The following is a 19828-nucleotide window of genomic DNA, read 5'->3' on the forward strand; positions in this document are numbered from 1 at the left end:
TATAGACCAAGCAACTATCAATTAATTGAGTAAATAATCTACACATTAATCAACAGTGAAAATAATCGTTAGTTGCAGCCCTACCAGCCAAATGTCCTTGCAACTGTTGAATCGAAACATTTTCTGCTGAGCGAATTGATGTGGTTACTCGGTCAGCCATTAGTCTTACTTTACAATTTTGTGAAACAGATTATTTCAAACATCTGAAATCTGAATATTAGTTTGACTAAAGCCATAGTCTATCTTTGTGAAACTGTCTCCAGAAGTGAAAACCACTTACAGATACATCAACAAGTCAACAATCACTGTGACTGATCCAATATTTTTTAAGATAAAGAGGGGGAAATCTAAATGTTTGAATCATTGTTGCTTCGCTGCCTTAAAAAAAAAAGTATCTGCAGCAAATGGAATAAACAGTATTTTCTCTCAGCAAACATACTGTATATGCAATGCAAAGGCACACCAGGAGGTGGAGCACTGATCCTGTTCTGTGGGGATGACAGGCTAAACCATATAGATGGACTAACCTCAGAACATTTGAAAGGAAACTTCCTTAACTTTGAGGACTTTAAAGTTAAAATAAATGTGTTTTACTGTTTGAAATAATTAAAGCTGGCACTATATAAACAATCATTAATGTGAAAAAAAACTTTTAGTTTACATAACACATTTAAGAAAGGAAAAAAAAATATTTGTTGCTAAATATCTTGATACGATTTTAACAATCACCAATATAGGACCCTTTTACACCTGCTCTTAACATGTACTGTTTTCAGATTATATCTGTCATGCTCATCTGTTCCTCTTGTAATATTTACATCATTTAAAACTGTCAGTGTTTGTTTCCATATCAGTTAATATAAGGTTTTACTACTGTGTCTGTACTGCCTGTTTCTGTGTTATTCCAATGTGTTTCCTGGTGTTCAGAAAAGTTAACTTTGATTTATGAGGCTCCTACATGTGAACTGGAGACACACTGCAGCTGATTAAGAGGCTAAATGCACCTCTGAACTTGTCAGGATTGGTTTAGAGAATAGAAACCAGGATATTATGCACATTACTGAGGATGCATGGTAATACGGGTGCAAAGGCGCGTGCATACAATAATCTTCTGTGACACTTATCTAACACAGTATAATCCTAGTAATTGAGCTGTGTAATTTATTATGAGCGATCAAAGTGATGTCTACAACTTTTTCGTCAGTGATGTTATCAGCATGCAGCTTGTTGTAAGTTGTGTGTGGTGTTAACAGGGTATTTACAGAGCAGTTGTTTGGCGTCTTTAACAGCAGCAACACGGCACTGACTTCTGTCTCTGGTGGTTACTTGAGGATGATCTGTTTCAGGGACAAAACACAGTCACTTAGTGGTTGCAAAAAAATAGAAAAAATATACTTGGTCCAAATGTTACATGACAAAAGGGCCCATCAAGAATCATCATTGTGATGGATATAAAATTGATAAAATGAAATGAAACAAATACCTTAAACCCTTAAACACTTGATATTGGTCTTATTTTTCCCTTAGGTCTTTAAACTGTAAACAACTTATGACAATTTTTCATGGCTGTGCCATTACTTCAAATTGAAATACTATGTAAGGGATAATGTACAGCGAGCCGGTCATTGTTGTGAAATAAACCCCAACAGGGCGGCGCGAGGGTCTTGCATCGTCCTGAAGGGGTTTATTTCACAACAATGACCTGCTAGCTGTACATTATCCCGCTTATTACACAGCTACTAACTTAAGAAATCAACGATTTGACACAAAAACGGTCCACCACAGTCCGACATCAGAACTGCGTCCATAGAAACAGTCTTTTTTTTTTATATATTATAGCATTACTAATAATTAGTAAACATTATTAATTCTCATTTCATGGTTTGTTCATAGTAAAAAGTAAAAGTATTAACTAAGTTTAATTATCTATCAATTTACCATTTACAAATGATGGTTATTATAAAGTGTATAAAAATAAAATCCTATTCAGGACAGCATATTTTCAAAGATGATAATAATACAATTAATGCAAATATTAACTAATTAATACAACCAGTATGACAAGTACCTAAGCTACTATTGTGTTTTAAGTATTCAGGGAACATTTTGAACTGCATATTGAGTAATGAAACAGACACTGACATGGAACACAGCAAAATAACATGCAGTAAAGAATATATGCAACATCACTGTTTGCAGATGGAAGACCTCGAAATACATGTACTGTAAGTGACGTCTGTCATCAGGGAAAGGGGTGAGATGCAACCTACTGTAGTTCAACTGAAGGTCTACATGAATGATGAAGCTTGATGACAGGCAATGCAAGCAGGGCAATGCTATGCTGACAAAGCAACTCCCCTGATTTAAAGATGAAGCACTCATTCAGAGCTCAAGGATTTATGACAGAAAGCTTTAAAAAGGAGCAAACCTGATTGGCTGGTGCTGTTGCTGCGTAGGTGACACTTGTGGCGGGAGTAGTTGCTGCAGAGACAGTAGCAGGCGCAGCACTGTACATCATGGGGACTTTTTCAGGAAAGGAACCATGAAAGCAATGAAAACGGAGGTGGAGCATTATGGTAACCATAGCAATGTTTTTCTCTTTCTTGCCAGGCAAATACAATATGACATTAGCAGCGAGCCATCATCGGGTTAGACCAGCAGATGGCATGTGATCACACAGCAAAGCGAGACAGCAGGGGAGAACATAAAAGGAGAGCTGATAAGAGATAAAATTAGGAAATCTGTCCATAATCTGACATCCCAAAAGAGACGGCATTTACAGCAATGCCACCAGACATGATCAAAGTGTTTTTTAATAAGAAATTTGAGGAGTTTTAATGATGTAACATTTTAGATAGGGCTGTCAATCGATTTAAATATTAAATCGCGATTAATTGCATGATGTTCCATAGTTAATCACGATTAATTGCAATACTCTTATTAACATGGGAGTGGGCAAATATGCTTGCTTTATGCAATTGTATGTATAAATGTATAATTGGAAGTCAATTAACAACACAAAACAATGACAAATATTGTTCAGAAACCCTCAGAGGTACTGCATTTAGCATAAAAAATATGCTCAAATCATAACATGGCAAACTGCAGCCCAACAGACAACAACAGCTGTCAGTGTGTCAGTGTGCTGACTTGACTATGACTTGCCAAAAACTGCATGTGATTATCATAAAGTGGGCATGTCTATAAAGGGGAGACTCGTGGGTATCCATAGAATCCATTTTCAGCCAAAACTTGCGCCAAAATTTAGCGCAAGTTTAGAGAGTTATTTAGCCTCCTTTGCGAAAAGCTAGTATGACATGGTTGACATGGATTCCTTCGGTTTTCTAGTTTCATGCCAATATCATCACTCTAGCTTTAAAACTGAGACCGCTACAACCTAAAAATCGCAAGTTGCGTTAATGCGTTAAAGAAATTAGTGGCGTTAAAACAAATTTGCGTTATTATCTCATTATTATTAACTTTGACAGCCCTAATTTAAAGACTATAAAACATTGAAGTGAAACTAAGAGATGCTGATCAAATTTCCTAATCCATGGTGCGTGGTTATTCCACAAACAAAATCCACCAAAATGCTTACATTTAAATATTCTGTTTGACTACCTGAAGTGATGTTTGAGAAAGGATTATTGATATATTACAAGAAAGTATGTATCACAAGACTTGATTATAAAAAAAACCCCCACAAATATGCACTACAAAAAACAAAATGACAACAATAAAACTATCCTCTGATCAATTTGAGATGCGATTTTAATGTGGTTCCTGATTGATCCTGATTCAAAGGTTTCCTTTCCTATGCTGGAATAACAAAAACAGCCAGATCAATATGAAAGCTTCACTCGTGCTCTTCATTGATAATAAGGCAGAGTTTATAATAAATAGAGAAGGGACCTACCCATGCCGTTACCGGGAGCCATGCAGAAGACAGAACCTGTGTGATCATCAAATGGAAAGAGAGACTGTATTTTAGCGTGGCTGACACATATCAGTATGGTCAACACTGGCATGAGCCCACATGAATACATCTTTAGTGTAGAAAACATACACAAATAAGACCCATAGTGTTTAGATGGTAAAGATTTAACAGATGTGCAGATTAAATTAAGTAAAATACTACATCTTGGTTCTTAAAGCTACTACGAGGAACTTTAATTTTGTTTTGATTTTGGTGGTCCCTGTGGACAAAAGCCGTGGTGTTTCCAAGCACCAGATTCCCTTTAGAAAACCTCTCATTTAACTGCAGCAGGGTCTGACAGTCTGCCCCGCGCAACCCTGGTTCTGGTTCCCCTGTGCCTCCCTTTGCTTCAGCGGGCCCAGCAATACGGCCTGTGCGGAATCCGACCCGGTGCTACTGATGACAAGCATTAAGAATAACTATACAGAAATAGCCAATCTTCTCGCTGGTGGTCTCGTTTCCTTATGTAGGTCATATAGAGCAGTGGTTCCCAACCTTTTTCCTTAAGGGACCCCTTTTCTATCAGTGAGTATTCATGAGTTTTGAGCAGATTATTTTCTGTGAATATTGCATCAGAGATGAGTTTTCCTGTTATTTTTAGGAACTTTTAATACAATTCTCTGTCTGTTATTGTGTAAGTATTTTGGATTTTTAACAATTATACTGTACATACTTAATAGGCTTCTTTTTTTTAATATAAATTCAGTGTTTTCTTCTACCTAATGCTTAGCCATTGTTCCATTAGCTCCTTAATGCATACTTTTCTAATTTTTACATTTATTTCTTAAACAACAAGTTCATTGAGTTTTCTTCACAGAAATGAATGAAAAGCTGAGATCAACTGTATATTTTTTTTTTAAAAAAAGGTTGTCTTACACCTCTTAAAATCAAGAAGGCCTTGCGACCCCCCGTGAAGTTTTGGCAACCCCATGGTGGGACTGTTTCATAACCAGTTAAAAGTTCCTCTCAGTAACTTTAAGTCAAGTGACAACAAACGTGTGTATATTTGTGGGCAATATCCCCAGAAAAAAAGAATTAAGAAAGTGTGAAGTGTATAAAATTCCTGTTTAGCCTTGACTCAAGATCGAGTTTAGAAGCTCACCTGTGGGATAAAATGCAGCAGTGTGCTGCTGCAGCTGTGAGTTGGCCAGAGCCTGTTGGTAGTGCAAAAAACTGGGGCTGAGGAGAGAGCTGGCCCAGCTGCTCTTCTCAAAAGCTTGTCTCTTTGGTAGGGGTATACTGTAGGGATAGGCCTGAAAGGAAACCAGAGGAGACATGACACACCAAAACTTTCTCTTCTCTCTGAGCATCTACTTAATATTTTAGTATTCATTTACAAAAATATGGAAAAGCGGCAAACACGACTACAAAAATAAAGGTGACTGTTATCACATCACATCAAATCGAGCATGTTTTAGGATACAAACATGAATGGAATAACAAAAGATTTTAAAACATATCTAGCACTTAAAGCTACTGATGATGACTGTGTACACAAAGACTATATGTAGCACAATGACAAAAAATGAAAAGTTATTACAGTTCAATTAATAGCTACAACCAAAGCAAAAGGTGAAAATACCAGGTCTACAGTTGCCTCGAGGGATCGCTTCATTGCTTTGGCAGTCGACTGAGTCTTTTAATAGCAGGCAGCGAGCACATGATGGCAGTGGGCCAATGGGATTCAAGCGTTTAACATACAGGTAACAGCAAGCAGAGGTGCGTCATGGGGGACAGCATTGTGGATAGGTGAGAAGGGGAAAACAAAAACAAAATAATCTGAATGTAGTATACAACATAAAACACAATATGCATGCACAGTAACCAAAATAACTGATTAAAAGACACTAACTAAAGACTCCTTCATTAGTAGGTCAACATGTACAGTTAATCAATAGCTTTGGCAACACAGATTTACAATGATAGGGCACAATCTTATATCTTATATCTTAATCTGTAATTTTTGACACTGAATATTGATCACTACTACTTGATCAGATTTCGATAAGGCTAACAATGTAATGCACATCAAGCACTGAACATTTTTATAGTTAAATTAAAAAAAATGTGTGGTTTTGTGAGAGATAGCCAAAGGCTACATCACAAATAAACAGCTGAAATAACCATGTATGCGATGTCATAAAACACAGAATGTGGAGCTCCATTTACTACATTCACACTAAGGCTTTTGGTGGAAGGGTAGATGCCTCCTCTACATCATGATTGCTTCTGTGAGCTTAAAATTCAACTTAAATTTCATGCAACACAAATATTATGTAAATGTAGGTAACCATAAAAGATGATGTTAATGAAAAGTAGATGGTCTACATGTAGGGAGGGCAAGGAAGCACATTTTACTGAAGCCACATGACATATGGCAAGAACTGAAAGTGCAACTTTAAAGCAACTTAAACCTGCAGTAGGCAGAATATTTTTGGCATCATTGAGCAAAAAATTCCATAATTTCAGCATATTGTAATTCAAGTGTTCTGAGAGATAACTAGACTTCTGCACCTCCTCATGGCTCTGTTTTCACGCTTGACAAAATCTAGCCATTGACAGGAGACTTTGGCCAATCACAGGTCATTTCAGAGAGAGAGCCTTCCTATTGGCTGTGCTCCGGCTGGTGGGCGGTGCTTGGTATTTCCTCAACTTATCTCAACATGGCTGCTGGGTCACAAACTTTCTCATTTTCCAGCTAAACAGTACACTACAAGATATTTCTGAAAACATTTTATGCGAGAAATAGGCATTATGGTAACAGAATATTGATTGATATTTTCAGCGCTGCCTTTTTTCAGATTACCTGTCTCATATGCACTACTGTCAGGATATATTGACTGTTTTATAAAAATATTTTTTTTAAATCATATTTGCTCCATTTCTACCCACTGCTGCTTTAAGTAAAGTAAGTTAATGTTAAAACTGAAACCAAGAAACATTTAAAGAAATGGCAGAAATGATGAAGCGGAAAACTGTCAAGTTTAGAACAGATGACTTTGCTCTTTTGTGCACTTTTCCATGCAGGCAGTTATAACAAAGCTTAGCCATTACAATGATTCATACTGTATAGCACATAAACTGTTCTGACAAGCCATTCGTCAGTTAACTGCAATATAGCACCGGTTCTGTCTATGAAGCGTCTGGTGCATGTGCCAGCATAGAAAATGTTCATCTTTTGATTGGGCCAAAGCTTAAAGGCAAAAGCTTTGAAATGTCAGCAAAAAGCACAGCTCCATTATAAAAACTCAAAACTCAATCTTGTATTTCGAGTTTTTATAATGGAGCAATAGCAGTAGCAGGTTCCAACCTGCTATTGCTCTCAATTTGATTGACAGGCCTTGTAATCCAAGGACTAAACCTTGACAACAACTACCATGAATCTAATCTCATCTCATCCTTCTTTGTAATATTTTCTGATGTCATAAAAAACCTGTTTACATCAGAATTAAAAACTGGCATATGCTCTTAATTATCAGAAGAGAAACAGACAAAGTGCAGATTTTTCCATTTATGACTAAATCTCTTTTTAATTTAATTGATATAGTCCCAGAGAGAAGTTTTCAGTTGTCTCGATGTTGCTGATTTCCTGCTTTGTTTAACACTTAGACATCAGATACTTTTTTTTTTCTACATATAAATATATAGTGCTCCACATTCAGTGATGTCATGGCAAACACAATTCCAACAAAAACCAACATATTATTGGCATGATAATATATGTTTTGTGCAAACTAAATAAAGGCTCTGTCTTACCATGGCTGCAGCTGCGGCCTGGGCTGCCACGGCTGTGTGACTGACTTGCTGTTGACTGGATTTGATTTTGGCCTGCAAGTGTGCAGGCGGGTGAAAATACTTGCACTTCTCCCTGGAGCAGCGGCTCTTGATGTAGTCCATGCAAACAGTGACAGTGTTATCTGTGGTGTCAATCATTGGGCTGTCACTGGGGTGAGCGAAGCGGCAATCTGTCTCCCCTCTCGCACAGTTTCCCCGCTGAAACTCGCGGCACACCTGAGAGAGGAGCAATTATAAAGACGGTGACAACAATTCAGCATTTCGGCATGGAGCCAGATTATGTCAACCCACAGAACTACCGATGTATTTTTTTCATGTTCAAATCACTCCTTGTGGTGCATGAATACCTCTAGTTTGTCTGCACGCTGCAGCTTCTGTGAGGGAGACGAAGAAGAAGAAGAAGAAGAGGAGGAGGAGCTCTGGGCCGTGATGGGTGGGCTCCCGGAAAGAAGAACTTGGGTGCTGGAGAGGTTGTCTGTTGGGATGAGGCTCATTCCATGGCTCATTCCATGGCTCATTCCATGGCTCATAGGTGTCATGTATGAACCATAACCAAGACCAGTATTTGTGCCCAGTCCCTGTGTAACATGAAATGTTGGCTATGAGGAGAGTGAGACAAGCTCCATTACACAAATAGGAGTTCCTACAAGGACCTTACCATAGACTGTAGGCTGGGTCCTGGGATCATGAGCTGCATCTGTTGGGCGAGCACAGCTGCTGCTGTCTTCTGCTGGATGAGATTGTTGCGCCCATTTATCTCTAACTGGGTTTTTAAGTGTGAAGGTGGATGAAGATACTTGCAGTTTTCTCTTGAGCATCGGCCCTGTATTCAGAGAAAATAGAAAAGGCATAAAGAACGATCAAGATTGCAGGCCGTTGATCCTAATAATATTCCTCTAAATAATCTTATTGTCTCTTATCATGAAATTCTTTGAAACAGATGCTTTAATCATTGGTCTAAACTGAGTTGCAAACATCCTCCTCCAGCATGAAAGTCAGATGTGTTACACAACAATCCATCACCTCGATCTACTGTATCTCTCACCTTGCTACATGAAGGAAACACCATTTCCCACATTGGCATTGAATGTGAGCTTTGGATGTAGATGATGTGCCAATATAAATGTAATAGACAGGGCTGTAAGGAGCATGATGGTCCAATGGGAATCCAACGGTTATTAAGCTTAAGCATTTCTACCTCCTTTTAGACTTTAAAATGAGCCTACCAATCAAATTTCTGTCAATCAAGCATCTGTATTAGCCTAATGAGAGCTTAGCTTTCCCTGCCCTTCACATTCAAATCAAGTTAACTAATTTCACATCATTTGCATTTCTCCCAAGAGGTTTATATTAATTAATTTAGTGAATATCCATGTAGGTTTAACTGTCATCAATGTTTCATTAGTCTAGATATAGCTCTGAGAAAATGCAGTGCCATTAGAAAGTATTCACCCCCTTTTAATGTCTAAGATTTTATTGTTATACAACTTTGTACAACTAGTTGCTTGAAAGTATGAAATGAAAGTATGCCTTGCATATTACACTGGCATAAAGGTTCCTGCGTCACAGCTACGGAGGGTTTAGTTAAACTGAGGACCAAGACGAGGAAGCTGTTGCTCATTGACTACTCTGCCTTGACAATATGTAAAGTAGCATGAAATGATGAACGGGTATATGGCTGCAACTAACAATTATTTTCATTGTTGATTAATCTGTTTATTATTTTCTCGATTAATCGATTAGTTGCTCGGTCTATAAAATGTCAGAAAATGGTGATAAATGTTGATCAGTGCTTCCCAAAGCCTAAGATGACGTCATCAAATGTCTTGTTTTGTCCACAACTCAAAGAAATTCTGTTTACTGTCATAGAGGAGTAAAGAAACCAGAAAATATTCACGTTTAAAAAGCTGGTATCAGAGAATTTAGACTTTTTTTTTTCTTAAAGAGGACCTTTTATGCTTTTGTGCTTTTTCTCTTTCCTTTAGTGTGTTAAAAAGGAATTACTCTCCCCACAGAACCCTGCTCCTGAACTGCCTGAAACGCCTTGATTGAAGTCCCGCATTTCATCCGTAACGTGGTGATGTCAACACGTAACACATTTGCATAATACCTGCCTAGCAGCTAGTTTGGCACACCCTCAAACAAAGCTAGTTAGAGTTTGGTTCGGTTGACCAATCACAACAGTGGGCCAGCTGACCAATCAGAGCAGTCCTCTTTCAAAAATTACTCAAACCGATTATCAAAATAGATGCCGATTAATTTCATAGTCGACAACTAATCAATTAACCGTTGTAGCTCTAAATGGGTATGCTCACTTCTCTGCTGTCTGAGAGTAATCCTCTAACATCTAACAGTCGTGAGAGCTAGCCACAGGAAACAGTTCAAGTTTGTTTATCAACAAGACTCTCAACTGCTTTAATGGAAGTCATGAGATACTAGTTACAATAGCAAAGCATGTGCACATTCTGTTAGGGGTAATTGATGAATGGGTAAAACAGTTTTGACCTGAAATGAATCACATGTCAAGAAATTGCCATCTGTGGAAGAGCCAAAACAGTGAAGTAAGAGGAAAACAAACACAACTTGGGCAGCCAGCTCTATTCTGTCCTTTAATAAATAAAGGCTGAGGGTAAGCAACAGCTAGAGTCCCAGTTGACGTTATACCAGTAGTCATATTGTTAAGAGACTTTTGAGGACTCCTCAGACAAAAGCCTATTCATAAAGATTCATGTGACATCATCACATGACTTTTAGCTGACCTCTCATTCCCATCCTCGCAACAGATATTCTAGGTTAAGACTTAAAATAAGATAAAACTAGGCTTGATATTTATCTTAATTCACTCACTTAATCCTAATAGGGATTAAACATCTCTATTATGGGCACTTTTACAAGCCATAGTCCGTTTGGCTGGTCCGAATCAGAGTGAAATTGATACTTTTGGTTTGTTTTCTATTTAGTCTGGTTGGTCTCACACTGCATAAATTAATGTGGACCAAATAAAAGACTTCATGCTGAGGGGCGTGTACGAAGGAGCAAATTTATCTTTTTCGTCTAGAGCTGCCACTTCTATGCAGGGAATCACGGACCTTGAAATATTGCTCTCAAAGTTTTTTCACTTTGACTCAGCGGAGAACTACATCAATATTTTTGTGGACTTTATTTAGCATATTCTGTATGTTCTCTTCAGCCCAGATGTCAAGCAAACATCAGACTTCTGCAGAAGTCGAGGTCAGTTGTACTCTCCTGCTCATGTTAAATATGCAGTAGGCTGAATATTTTTGTCATCATTGGGCATAAAAATCCATAATAACCTATCCATAGTTTGACCATTTGATCGGAGCTCGAGAGTGATTGACAGCTGCTTATAGATGGCAGGCTCCAGCTCGGCTCTGATTGGTTGTTTTCCTCCAGTCTGTGAAATCTCGCAGACGCCATTAGGAGCACCGGAGGGCACATGATTTTTTCTCAGATTACCTGTCTCATGCACTACTGTCAGGATATGGTGACCGTTTTATAAAAACAACTTATTTTTTTATCATATTTGCTCAAATTCTACCTACACCAGAGCTAACCTGTCGCTGTGTCCATCTCAACAAATGCCCACTCAGGCACCATATAATCACATGTGTTTTGGTTCACTACCTGCAATTGGGTTGGATAATGTTCTCCCTGCAATCGAACCGCACTATGGTTATTTTGGTCTGCACCAGAATAAGATTACTGCATTCACAACTGCCCAAAAGAACCACCCTGCAGTTTGACTAAAACGGATTTAATGTTGGCTTGTGAAGGCGCCCTAATTGTTCTATTGTTTACTGTTTATTTATGGAAATACACCAAAATGAAGTCCACAATTTAGTCTAGCTGTGACATACAACATTACAAAGTTGTATATGTATATTTCCAAACAATGCTGTCTTCATCTATATATTTTGTAGGCAAAAATGATGCAGGTCAGTTTTTAGATAAAGGAATGAGGTAGTTACTTAGAGCTAAAGCCTTTGGTCCAGGCCATTGACCACATGGGCAGAGAGAAGGCCCTCTGTCCACACAAGCTGTGTATAAACTGCCTACAGTAAGGAGATAAGACGATGACTCAACATGAGAATAATCCTAGGGGCAAAGCTGTATTGTGTGGTGATAGTGAGTGTGCGAGAGTGAATATAGCAGCCTTGGTCTCATTCAGGGCAACTGAGCAAACAGGAGAATAAACAGGCTGTAATCCAACTGGCTGTTTGTATAGTCTACATTAGATAAGTGATGAGGGTAACATCTGACAGGTATTTCACTCTATTTTTGGAAAGGTGTCTCATTAAATACGGTTGAACAAACACTGGAGCTATACATGATGGAAGATAAAGCTTTGAGATTGTGGTTTATCATTTTTCTATACAGTATATGTTAGAACATTGCCGTGTACACAACTATGAATTATATCAGGGAGGGATGTTTTTCCAAACTCATACTCCAAGCCATGTCCTGTTGTTATCACTGGTTAGCTTGGTAGACCTGCAGGTTTGAATCATAGATCGTATAAAGATGGACGACGTGACAGCTCCCCAAAAGAGAAGCCAAAACATCTCGATTTCCCCCTGGTGGCTGGCTGCAGTATAGGTCCCATTTCATGTTAGCGGATGGGACAAGGGCCAAACTAAAAAGTCAAAAGACAGGTATCTATGTGGCTCACGCTAACAAGCTGCGGCCGCCAGCTGCTTGGCTCGTGATTGGCTCGAGCAAGTGTGTGAGCGGGACCTCGATACCGCAGCTCCAGGCCCCCGATCACTACTGCGCAGACTCTGGCTCCAAATGTCACCAAAATCTCAAGATGGCAGCTCCCGTATCCCGGATATTTTGGTTTCACTTTTGTAAAGTGAAAGTCATCTTTATATATAGTCTATGGTTTAAATGTATTTGATGGGACAGGCTAGCTAGATGTAACCCGCACCCCCAAGAGCACTTTGAGTAATCCAAAACATTTTAAATTCTTTTAAAGAGGAGCAAAAATGTAAAAATGCATTTTTGATTTGGCACAGAGAAACAATTCACTCAGGTAACCTCTAAAATGTTTCATTTCATATGGTATAAAATCCTTTTATATGAGGGTGTGCAGTAGTTCTTACCTTCAGTGAGTCAAAGCAGGCAACTACTCTCCCATTGTCAACTTGGCAGCTCTTCGGTGGATGAGCAAATTTGCATTCCTCGTCACTACGTGAACAGTTTCCCCGCTGAAACTGTCGACAGACTTCCAGAGTTAGCCATTTTGTGTCTCTTGATGAAGAAATGTTCAACGCCATGACCAAAGGTTATAATCATATATTTAAATCTTCTTTTAAGTCAATCTTATTGTGCCTCATACACCAAAAGCTGTAGGTTGGCTCTACGTGCAAATTCCTCTTTTAAAACACCGTGGTGAGTCCTTCATCAGCTGGAGCAGAACGATCAGATGGCTGGTCAATCACTGAGAAATCACCCATCAGAAAGAAACAACTGCAGATGTGATTTTTGTTTCCTCTGACACATTCAAGTGTATATTCCACAAATGATGGTGCCCGTAAATATCAGACAAGTGAGGGAAATTTAATGCAGACTTGTCACTTTAGTCATACATTCTCAGGTCATTAGTCTCCGTCCTTTTATATTATGGCTCTATTTTAGCATCTTTAGGTGCTGAAGTTGTGCAAAGTGGTGGCAAAGGGCTTGCAGATGAGGTATCCTGGGATGGTGTTCGAGTCTGGCCTTAAAGAAGACACAGGCTGGCAATGCACACGGACCAACTTCAAGTCGGGGATATTTTCTCAAAGGCACTTTCTGTTGGTGATCTGAAAGACAAAAAGCATGTATATTATAGAATCTGTATCCAAATAAACAACACTACAATTATGGTGCCATCAGTCTACAGTTGGCACATTTAGAGCTACCATAAACACTGATAGCATCTCAAGTGCTTTGTACTATTCACTAGAGACCGTTCATCTGTTCTTAAGCACAAGGCACAGGGCTCCAGCAAAAAAAAAAAGAAGCATGGATTAGGAACAAGGAAGTACAATATACAATATGTCACTGGATCGAACATTGAAACTCTAAACAACAAAATTAAATCTGACCAGGTCACTATATCAATAAAACTGTGTATCTACTCTACAGAAGATGGCATGTTTCCCTCTTGGTAAATTGAACATTTCCACTTTTTGTATTACTTTTGCGATTTTGTGCTTTACTCCACAATAATTCCTCTCTCAGTCACTGTTTTTTTTTGCCCTGTGTCTGCACAAACATCTCAAGATGAACATCTAGATGTTTTCCAGCCTAATGTTGGTAATGGTAGCTAGTTATCAGAGAATACAGATTATTTCGACAGACCATTCCAAACTTCATAAATGTTGTGTTGGTTGTTGTACATGCAATAGTAGTATATCGGCACATTTCACATGCGATTTCTCCCAGCCATGCCTCTTCAATAAAACTGAACAATGTTAACCATGTTCGACACACAGTCACAGTTGTTGTGCTAGTCTGGGATGTGCGGCTGGGTGGTTTCATGCTAATCAATCAATCAATAACAGTACGTGAACATTTCCAAAGCTCAAATCCATAGAGCCATAAGAGGGGTGCTGTGCTACATTTGTAACACATTTTGTGGATCAGTATCCACTAAAACAGACTAGATTTCATCTTAAATCACACATAAATTCTGTACTTTCTCTCTGCTCACTTTAACCTTTTTGCTATTATATGGTTGCTCTCTATTTATTTGCTAACACTCACAGGATGACACGAGCACTTGGTGCCAAATTGCTACCGTCAGATATGCTGACTCTTGTTCCACCAAAGCCCACATACAGAATAGAAGGAAAGCAAGACAAAGCTTATACACACATCATGTTGGGAGTCAAACACAGGACGGGATAGTCTAACTGGTAAAACACACAGGAAGTTGCTGAGCAGGCAGAAAAGGTGGCTAACTCGTGAGCTGAATAAGAGTTGAGAGGTTTCTCCACTGAGAGCAAGTAACATGGTCTAAAAGTGTACACAAACTCAAAAGGCACAGATTCAGAATAAACTCTGCTGTTGTTAACCCAGATCTTCTGCTATAACAGCCGCTCAGCTTTACTGCATGCTATCCCACAGCATACTGCAGCAAATTCCTTTGGGCGCAAGTCAGGAAACAGAGCAAGAAAACCTACCTCTCTCACTTCATGTGGCACTAAAGAACTTCTGTCCCCCGACCGAGGATCTAGGTTAGAGATACAACTTTTGAGCGGCTAACTTGTTAATATAATGACCACAACAAGCTTTTAACCCCCTCTCTGTCCCACGGATTCAGTAACCAAAGATTTTCTCTTCACAACAGTAAAAATTGCCTGTCCAACTCTGCTGAAACATTTCTAGCCACCCCCCCTTCCTGTCTGGGTGCCAGCCCCCAGGAAAACCCTCCCAGTCAGAAATTGGCCAATAGGAAACCAGGAGCTGATGCACTGTTTGTGCACAGCTTGGAGCAAGACGCTGCTGGCAGTTGACCCTATATCTATGAATATATATTGATTATTTAAGAGGAGACTGGATTCAACACATAGACACAGGAAATGATATACCTACTAACACTGTACAAACATTTCGCCCGAATGGACTGAAAAAGTCGGTTCAGTGCATCCCTAGTGTTTCTATTTCAATTTTGTGTAATTACAACTCCTTAATAAGCCAGGTTTTCAACTTGGTTTCAATATTGATCAGAGTACATCAGAGATTTTTTTCTTAAGAAGTGTATAGATAGTGTAATGTAACTTACTTAATATTGTAGTTCGTAATACACTTTTGTGTAGCACCTTCATGCCCCTGCAAACCCCCCAAATAATTCAGAGTAAAGTCAAGATTTTACACCTAGATTTTGCAGAAATATGCATACATAATTCATTAACTTCCCTTGCGTAGTGACTTCTGATATGTAACTTCTCACTCAAAAAGGGATTTCATGTGAAATCCAAAATGACAAATCCCAAGATTGACGAGATAAATTCTCAATATTGACCACAAGGGTTGCTGTGTTTAATAGAGAACGCTATTGCAGTAAAAATATGAGTTCATGGCATGATGGTATGATGAACTGTTTAGCCAGAGCAGTTCATTTAAAACACTGACACATCATTACTTTTTAGAACTGATATTTAAAACATTTTCTGTATTTTTCTAAAAATTTAGCAGAGGTTAACCTCCTGTTTCACAACTTAGGTTCAATTAGCCTAATGTTGGCCATTTTTTTGCATTTCAGATTTCTGGAATATATTGTGATATGAAGCCAATACATTAAATCCAAACCCAGTACCACTCCAAAATCCCCAGAATGTGTCCTAATCAAACCAAAATTGCAAGAAAATGCAAGCTGTGAATTGAATTGCCTTTCTTGGGCTCAATAAAGTTGTCTGAATCTGAATCTGAATAGTTTTGAAGCATTTAGGCATATTAGAAAGACATTAAATATCAATAGTTTTGGAGATTTATTTGTTTGAGGAAGACCTACACCCACTGGAGCTTGGGTGTCCCACATTAGACAGTGTCCTCACTTTACAGGAACTCATCCTACTTTTTGTTGAATGAATGGTATTATTCTTGGTGATAACATTTTCCAGTTTGAAATAGTAGGTAAATGTTTATTTCTGACACATGCTGCCGTATTCAGTCCAGTATTAAAGGTCCCATATTGTAAAAAGTGAGATTGTCATGTCTGTTATAAAGCAGGTTTAAGTGCCATATAAATACTGTGAAAGTATTGAAACGTTCAATATACGGAGAAATACACATAGCCTGTATTCAGAAATTTGAAATAAGCCGTCAGGATTTCTGTCCATTTGTGATGTCACAAATACACAACATTTAGAGCATTACACGGTTTTAAACGTAAACATTCTTAATGTGTCCCAGTTTATTTCTGGTTGCAGTGTATGTGAATGTCATCAGCTGACAGGAAGTACACATGGACCAAAAACTGTTGCCAAGCAATGCACTCTGTTGCAAGTCCGTTGAAATGCACTAAAACGGTGCGTTTCAGACAGAGGGGTAAATACAGGCATATTCAGGCTGACAGTATGAGGAAGATAACGTTTTTTTTTAACATTACAGCATGTAAACGTGTTCTAGTAGTAACACAAAATACAAGTATGAACCTGACAATGAGCATAATATGGGACCTTTAACGATGATAAAATGCACATTATAGATATTTAAATCAATATCCTCCTCACAAACACTAACCATACACTTCCACGCAACACACTTATCTTTTTTGCTATATTTACTATATTGTTATTGTTGTTATCATATATATATATCTTGTTCTAATTGTTTGTTATCACTATTATGTAGTCATATTATTTATTTATATTAATCTTGTCTCTATAGGTGGTGGTTTTGTTTGCCTCTTCCTGCACTGTATATTATTCATTTATTTATTTTGTTATGTTGTATAGTCTTAAATTATGCAAAACAAATAAACAAACAAATAAACAACACACACATTGTACTGTTACTTGGAGTGCAGGTTAAAAGCACAACTAAAAGCATCTTGTGCGATTATAATTATGTTGAAAGCCTTTAGAAAAATACTTTAAATTGTTTGTGAAGGTTCCATATTTCTGATAATGGACGTCCCACCCATACCACGTTACTGTATATACACAGTCATGTCTCTCCATTAACAAGCACACCATGCCACTATAATGACTGTCAGCTAACCGTTACCTGACAGCTGATACAGTAACGAGGTAACGGTTAGCATGGTTACACCGTTGTCATGGTTGCTAACGGTATAAATGACCGTTAACATTACCGTTAACGTCCGTTAGCTTCCGTTAGCTAGCTGAGGAGTGCACCTGCTTACCTCATCATCATCAACCGCTCTCACCAGAGGAAATCACGCAGCAGCTAGGACGACAGACGACACGACAGTCCAGCTGAACTCACGATAAACAAGATGTCAAGTGCTCCCGAAAATGTCTGTTGAACAAGCCCGTTATTTCGACCTCATTTCTTCCATTACTTTACTGTAGCACTGCACAGATTTAAGCAACAAGCTTTTGACAGCTTACTGTACTGATCGTCAGTTTTAATGTGATGACGAGGGTTCTCCCAGGGGGGTGTACAGATAAACATAAATGCTATTCATAATTGAATATACAACGTTTGAGATAAATAATAGCAAACAACATGTTATGTCACAATGTTAAATGCGTTAAGTTGAATTTAACGTGATATTTTTTAGGCAAAAAGAGGTAATTCTATAACTTATATCTTCCAACACCCCCCTCCCCTTCCACCACCACAAAGTGGTACGGTCCACACGAATGCCAGTAAGGCTAAGGGCAAGGGTTTGCTTGTTACCAAGGGAACAGCAATAAAACCATGTGAGTTTTTCTGGATTAGTTTTTAATCAGAAATATGAATATCTAAGGCTAATTAATGAAGTATATTAATATGAATTTGACAAACAAAAATAGTGTGAGGTCAAAATTCTGCCCAATATTTAATTTATTATAATGTTTTGTAATTATAGTAATGAAATAGCCCCATGTGTATCTTAAAGAGTTGTGAATCCAATATATTTGTATAAGAAATAATGAAAATGAAAGGCTTTTTTAAAGAGGTATAATGAAAAGCATTTGCCTTGTATAATCAGAATAAGAGGCAAAGCAGTAGCCCAGCCTTACAGGCCTGCTCAAGGTCAAATAAGATGGATGAGATTTGTTTCTGAAGAAGTGTATAGATAGTGTAATGTAACTTATATGATATGGTAATATTGTAGTTCGTAATACACTTTTGTGTAGCACCTTCATGCCCAAAATTCTGCAAACCCCCATTATTTTGGGGGTTTGCAGAAAAGAAACACCTAGATTTTGCAAAATTATGCATACATAATTCATTAACTTCCCTTGCGTAGTGACTTTTGATATGTAACTTCTCACTCAAAAAGGGATTTCATGTGAAATCCAGTTTGACAAATCCCAGGATTGAGGAGATAAATTCTCAATATTGACCACAAGGCTTGCTGTGTATAATAGAGAACGCTATTGCAGTAAAATATGAGTTTGTGGCATAATGGTATGATGAACTATTTAGCCAGAGCAGTTCATTTAAAACTCTGACACATCATTACTTTATTACTGATATTTAAAACATTTTCAGTATTTTTCTAAAAATTTAGCAGAGGTTAACCTCCTGTTGCACAACTTAGGTTCAATTAGCCTAATGTTGGTTTTGCATTTCAAATTTCTGATATATATTGTGATTTAAAGCCAGTATAAGGGCAAGGGTTTGCTTGTTACCAAGGGAACAGCAATAAAACCATGTGAGTTTTTCTGGATCAGTTTAATGAGAACACGCTTTCACGCAGAAATATGAATATCTAGGCTAATCAACGAAATATATTAATATGAATTTATCAAACAAAAATAGTGTGAGGTCAAAATTCTGCACAATCATTTGTAGTAAGTAGTAATGAAATAGCCCCATGTGTACCCTAAAGAGTTGTGAATCCAATATATTTGTATAAGAAATGATGATAATGAATGGCTTTTAAAAGAGTTATAATGAAACGCATTTGCCTTGTATAATCAGAATAAGAGGCAAAGCAGTAGCCCAGCCTTACAGGCCTGCTCAAGGTCAAATAAGATGGATGCTAACCCAGATCAACCAGGGAGCGTGCAGAGGGAGGGATTCAGGGAAGATTTTGCTTTTATGTTAACAACATATTTCTGCAATAAAGACAAAAATAACTTTCTGTCAGTGTCACTTATAGACTTTACAAAGTTGCCTATATATGTGCCTCAGTTGTGGACTATACAGCTAACTTCCTGTTATTCATTTTCTAACAAATTGGTACGACTGTAGGAACATATTTATAGACAGCACCTCTTTGTTTCCATGTAGATTTAAATGAAAGGATGAACCTGCTTCTCTGAATACATCAGAACATACAAAAACATCAGCAGCCTGTAATTTCATACACTGGCAGTGATTGTTTATTTTGTTTATTTATTTTGCACAATTTAAGATTACATAACATTA

The 19828-nt window shown here is 38.0% G+C and overlaps 1 protein-coding gene across 7 annotated transcripts; it reads right to left on the reverse strand.

Annotated features, from left to right (window-relative positions):
* Positions 1-1119: 1119 nt before the first annotated feature.
* LOC119500458 (muscleblind-like protein 2a) lies at positions 1120-17870 on the reverse strand. 7 transcript variants are annotated; one of them, XM_037790175.1, is made up of 10 exons: positions 17646-17869; positions 12895-13593; positions 8430-8594; positions 8119-8370; positions 7733-7987; positions 5559-5612; positions 5079-5229; positions 3917-3952; positions 2429-2523; positions 1120-1337 (listed from the first exon to the last, which is right to left on the reverse strand). In XM_037790175.1, exons 2-10 carry the CDS (start codon positions 13066-13068, stop codon positions 1323-1325), a joined length of 1197 nt encoding a protein of 398 aa, XP_037646103.1. In that variant the 5' UTR covers positions 13069-13593; positions 17646-17869; the 3' UTR covers positions 1120-1322. The 7 variants fall into 7 exon arrangements, with proteins under 7 accessions (XP_037646103.1, XP_037646106.1, XP_037646101.1 ...); XM_037790178.1 differs by lacking the exon at positions 5559-5612 and having other exon boundaries at positions 17646-17870; XM_037790173.1 differs by lacking the exon at positions 2429-2523 and having other exon boundaries at positions 17646-17870.
* Between the last annotated feature and the right edge of the window lie 1958 nt (positions 17871-19828).

Source organism: Sebastes umbrosus, chromosome 13 (genome assembly GCF_015220745.1).
Source record: "Sebastes umbrosus isolate fSebUmb1 chromosome 13, fSebUmb1.pri, whole genome shotgun sequence".
NCBI lineage: Eukaryota > Metazoa > Chordata > Actinopteri > Perciformes > Sebastidae > Sebastes > Sebastes umbrosus.

Excerpts from the sequence above, each read along its gene's own strand:
- LOC119500458 (XM_037790173.1), bottom strand. The coding sequence starts at position 13,068 with ATGGCGTTGAACATTTCTTCATCAAGAGACACAAAATGGCTAACTCTG. Across the intron at positions 8,371-8,429 it reads GACCCAGCCTACAGTCTATG|CCAACATTTCATGTTACACA; the intron begins GTAAGGTCCTTG and ends CTCTCCTCATAG. Across the intron at positions 1,338-3,916 it reads GGCTCCCGGTAACGGCATGG|ATCATCCTCAAGTAACCACC; the intron begins GTAGGTCCCTTC and ends TCCCTGAAACAG.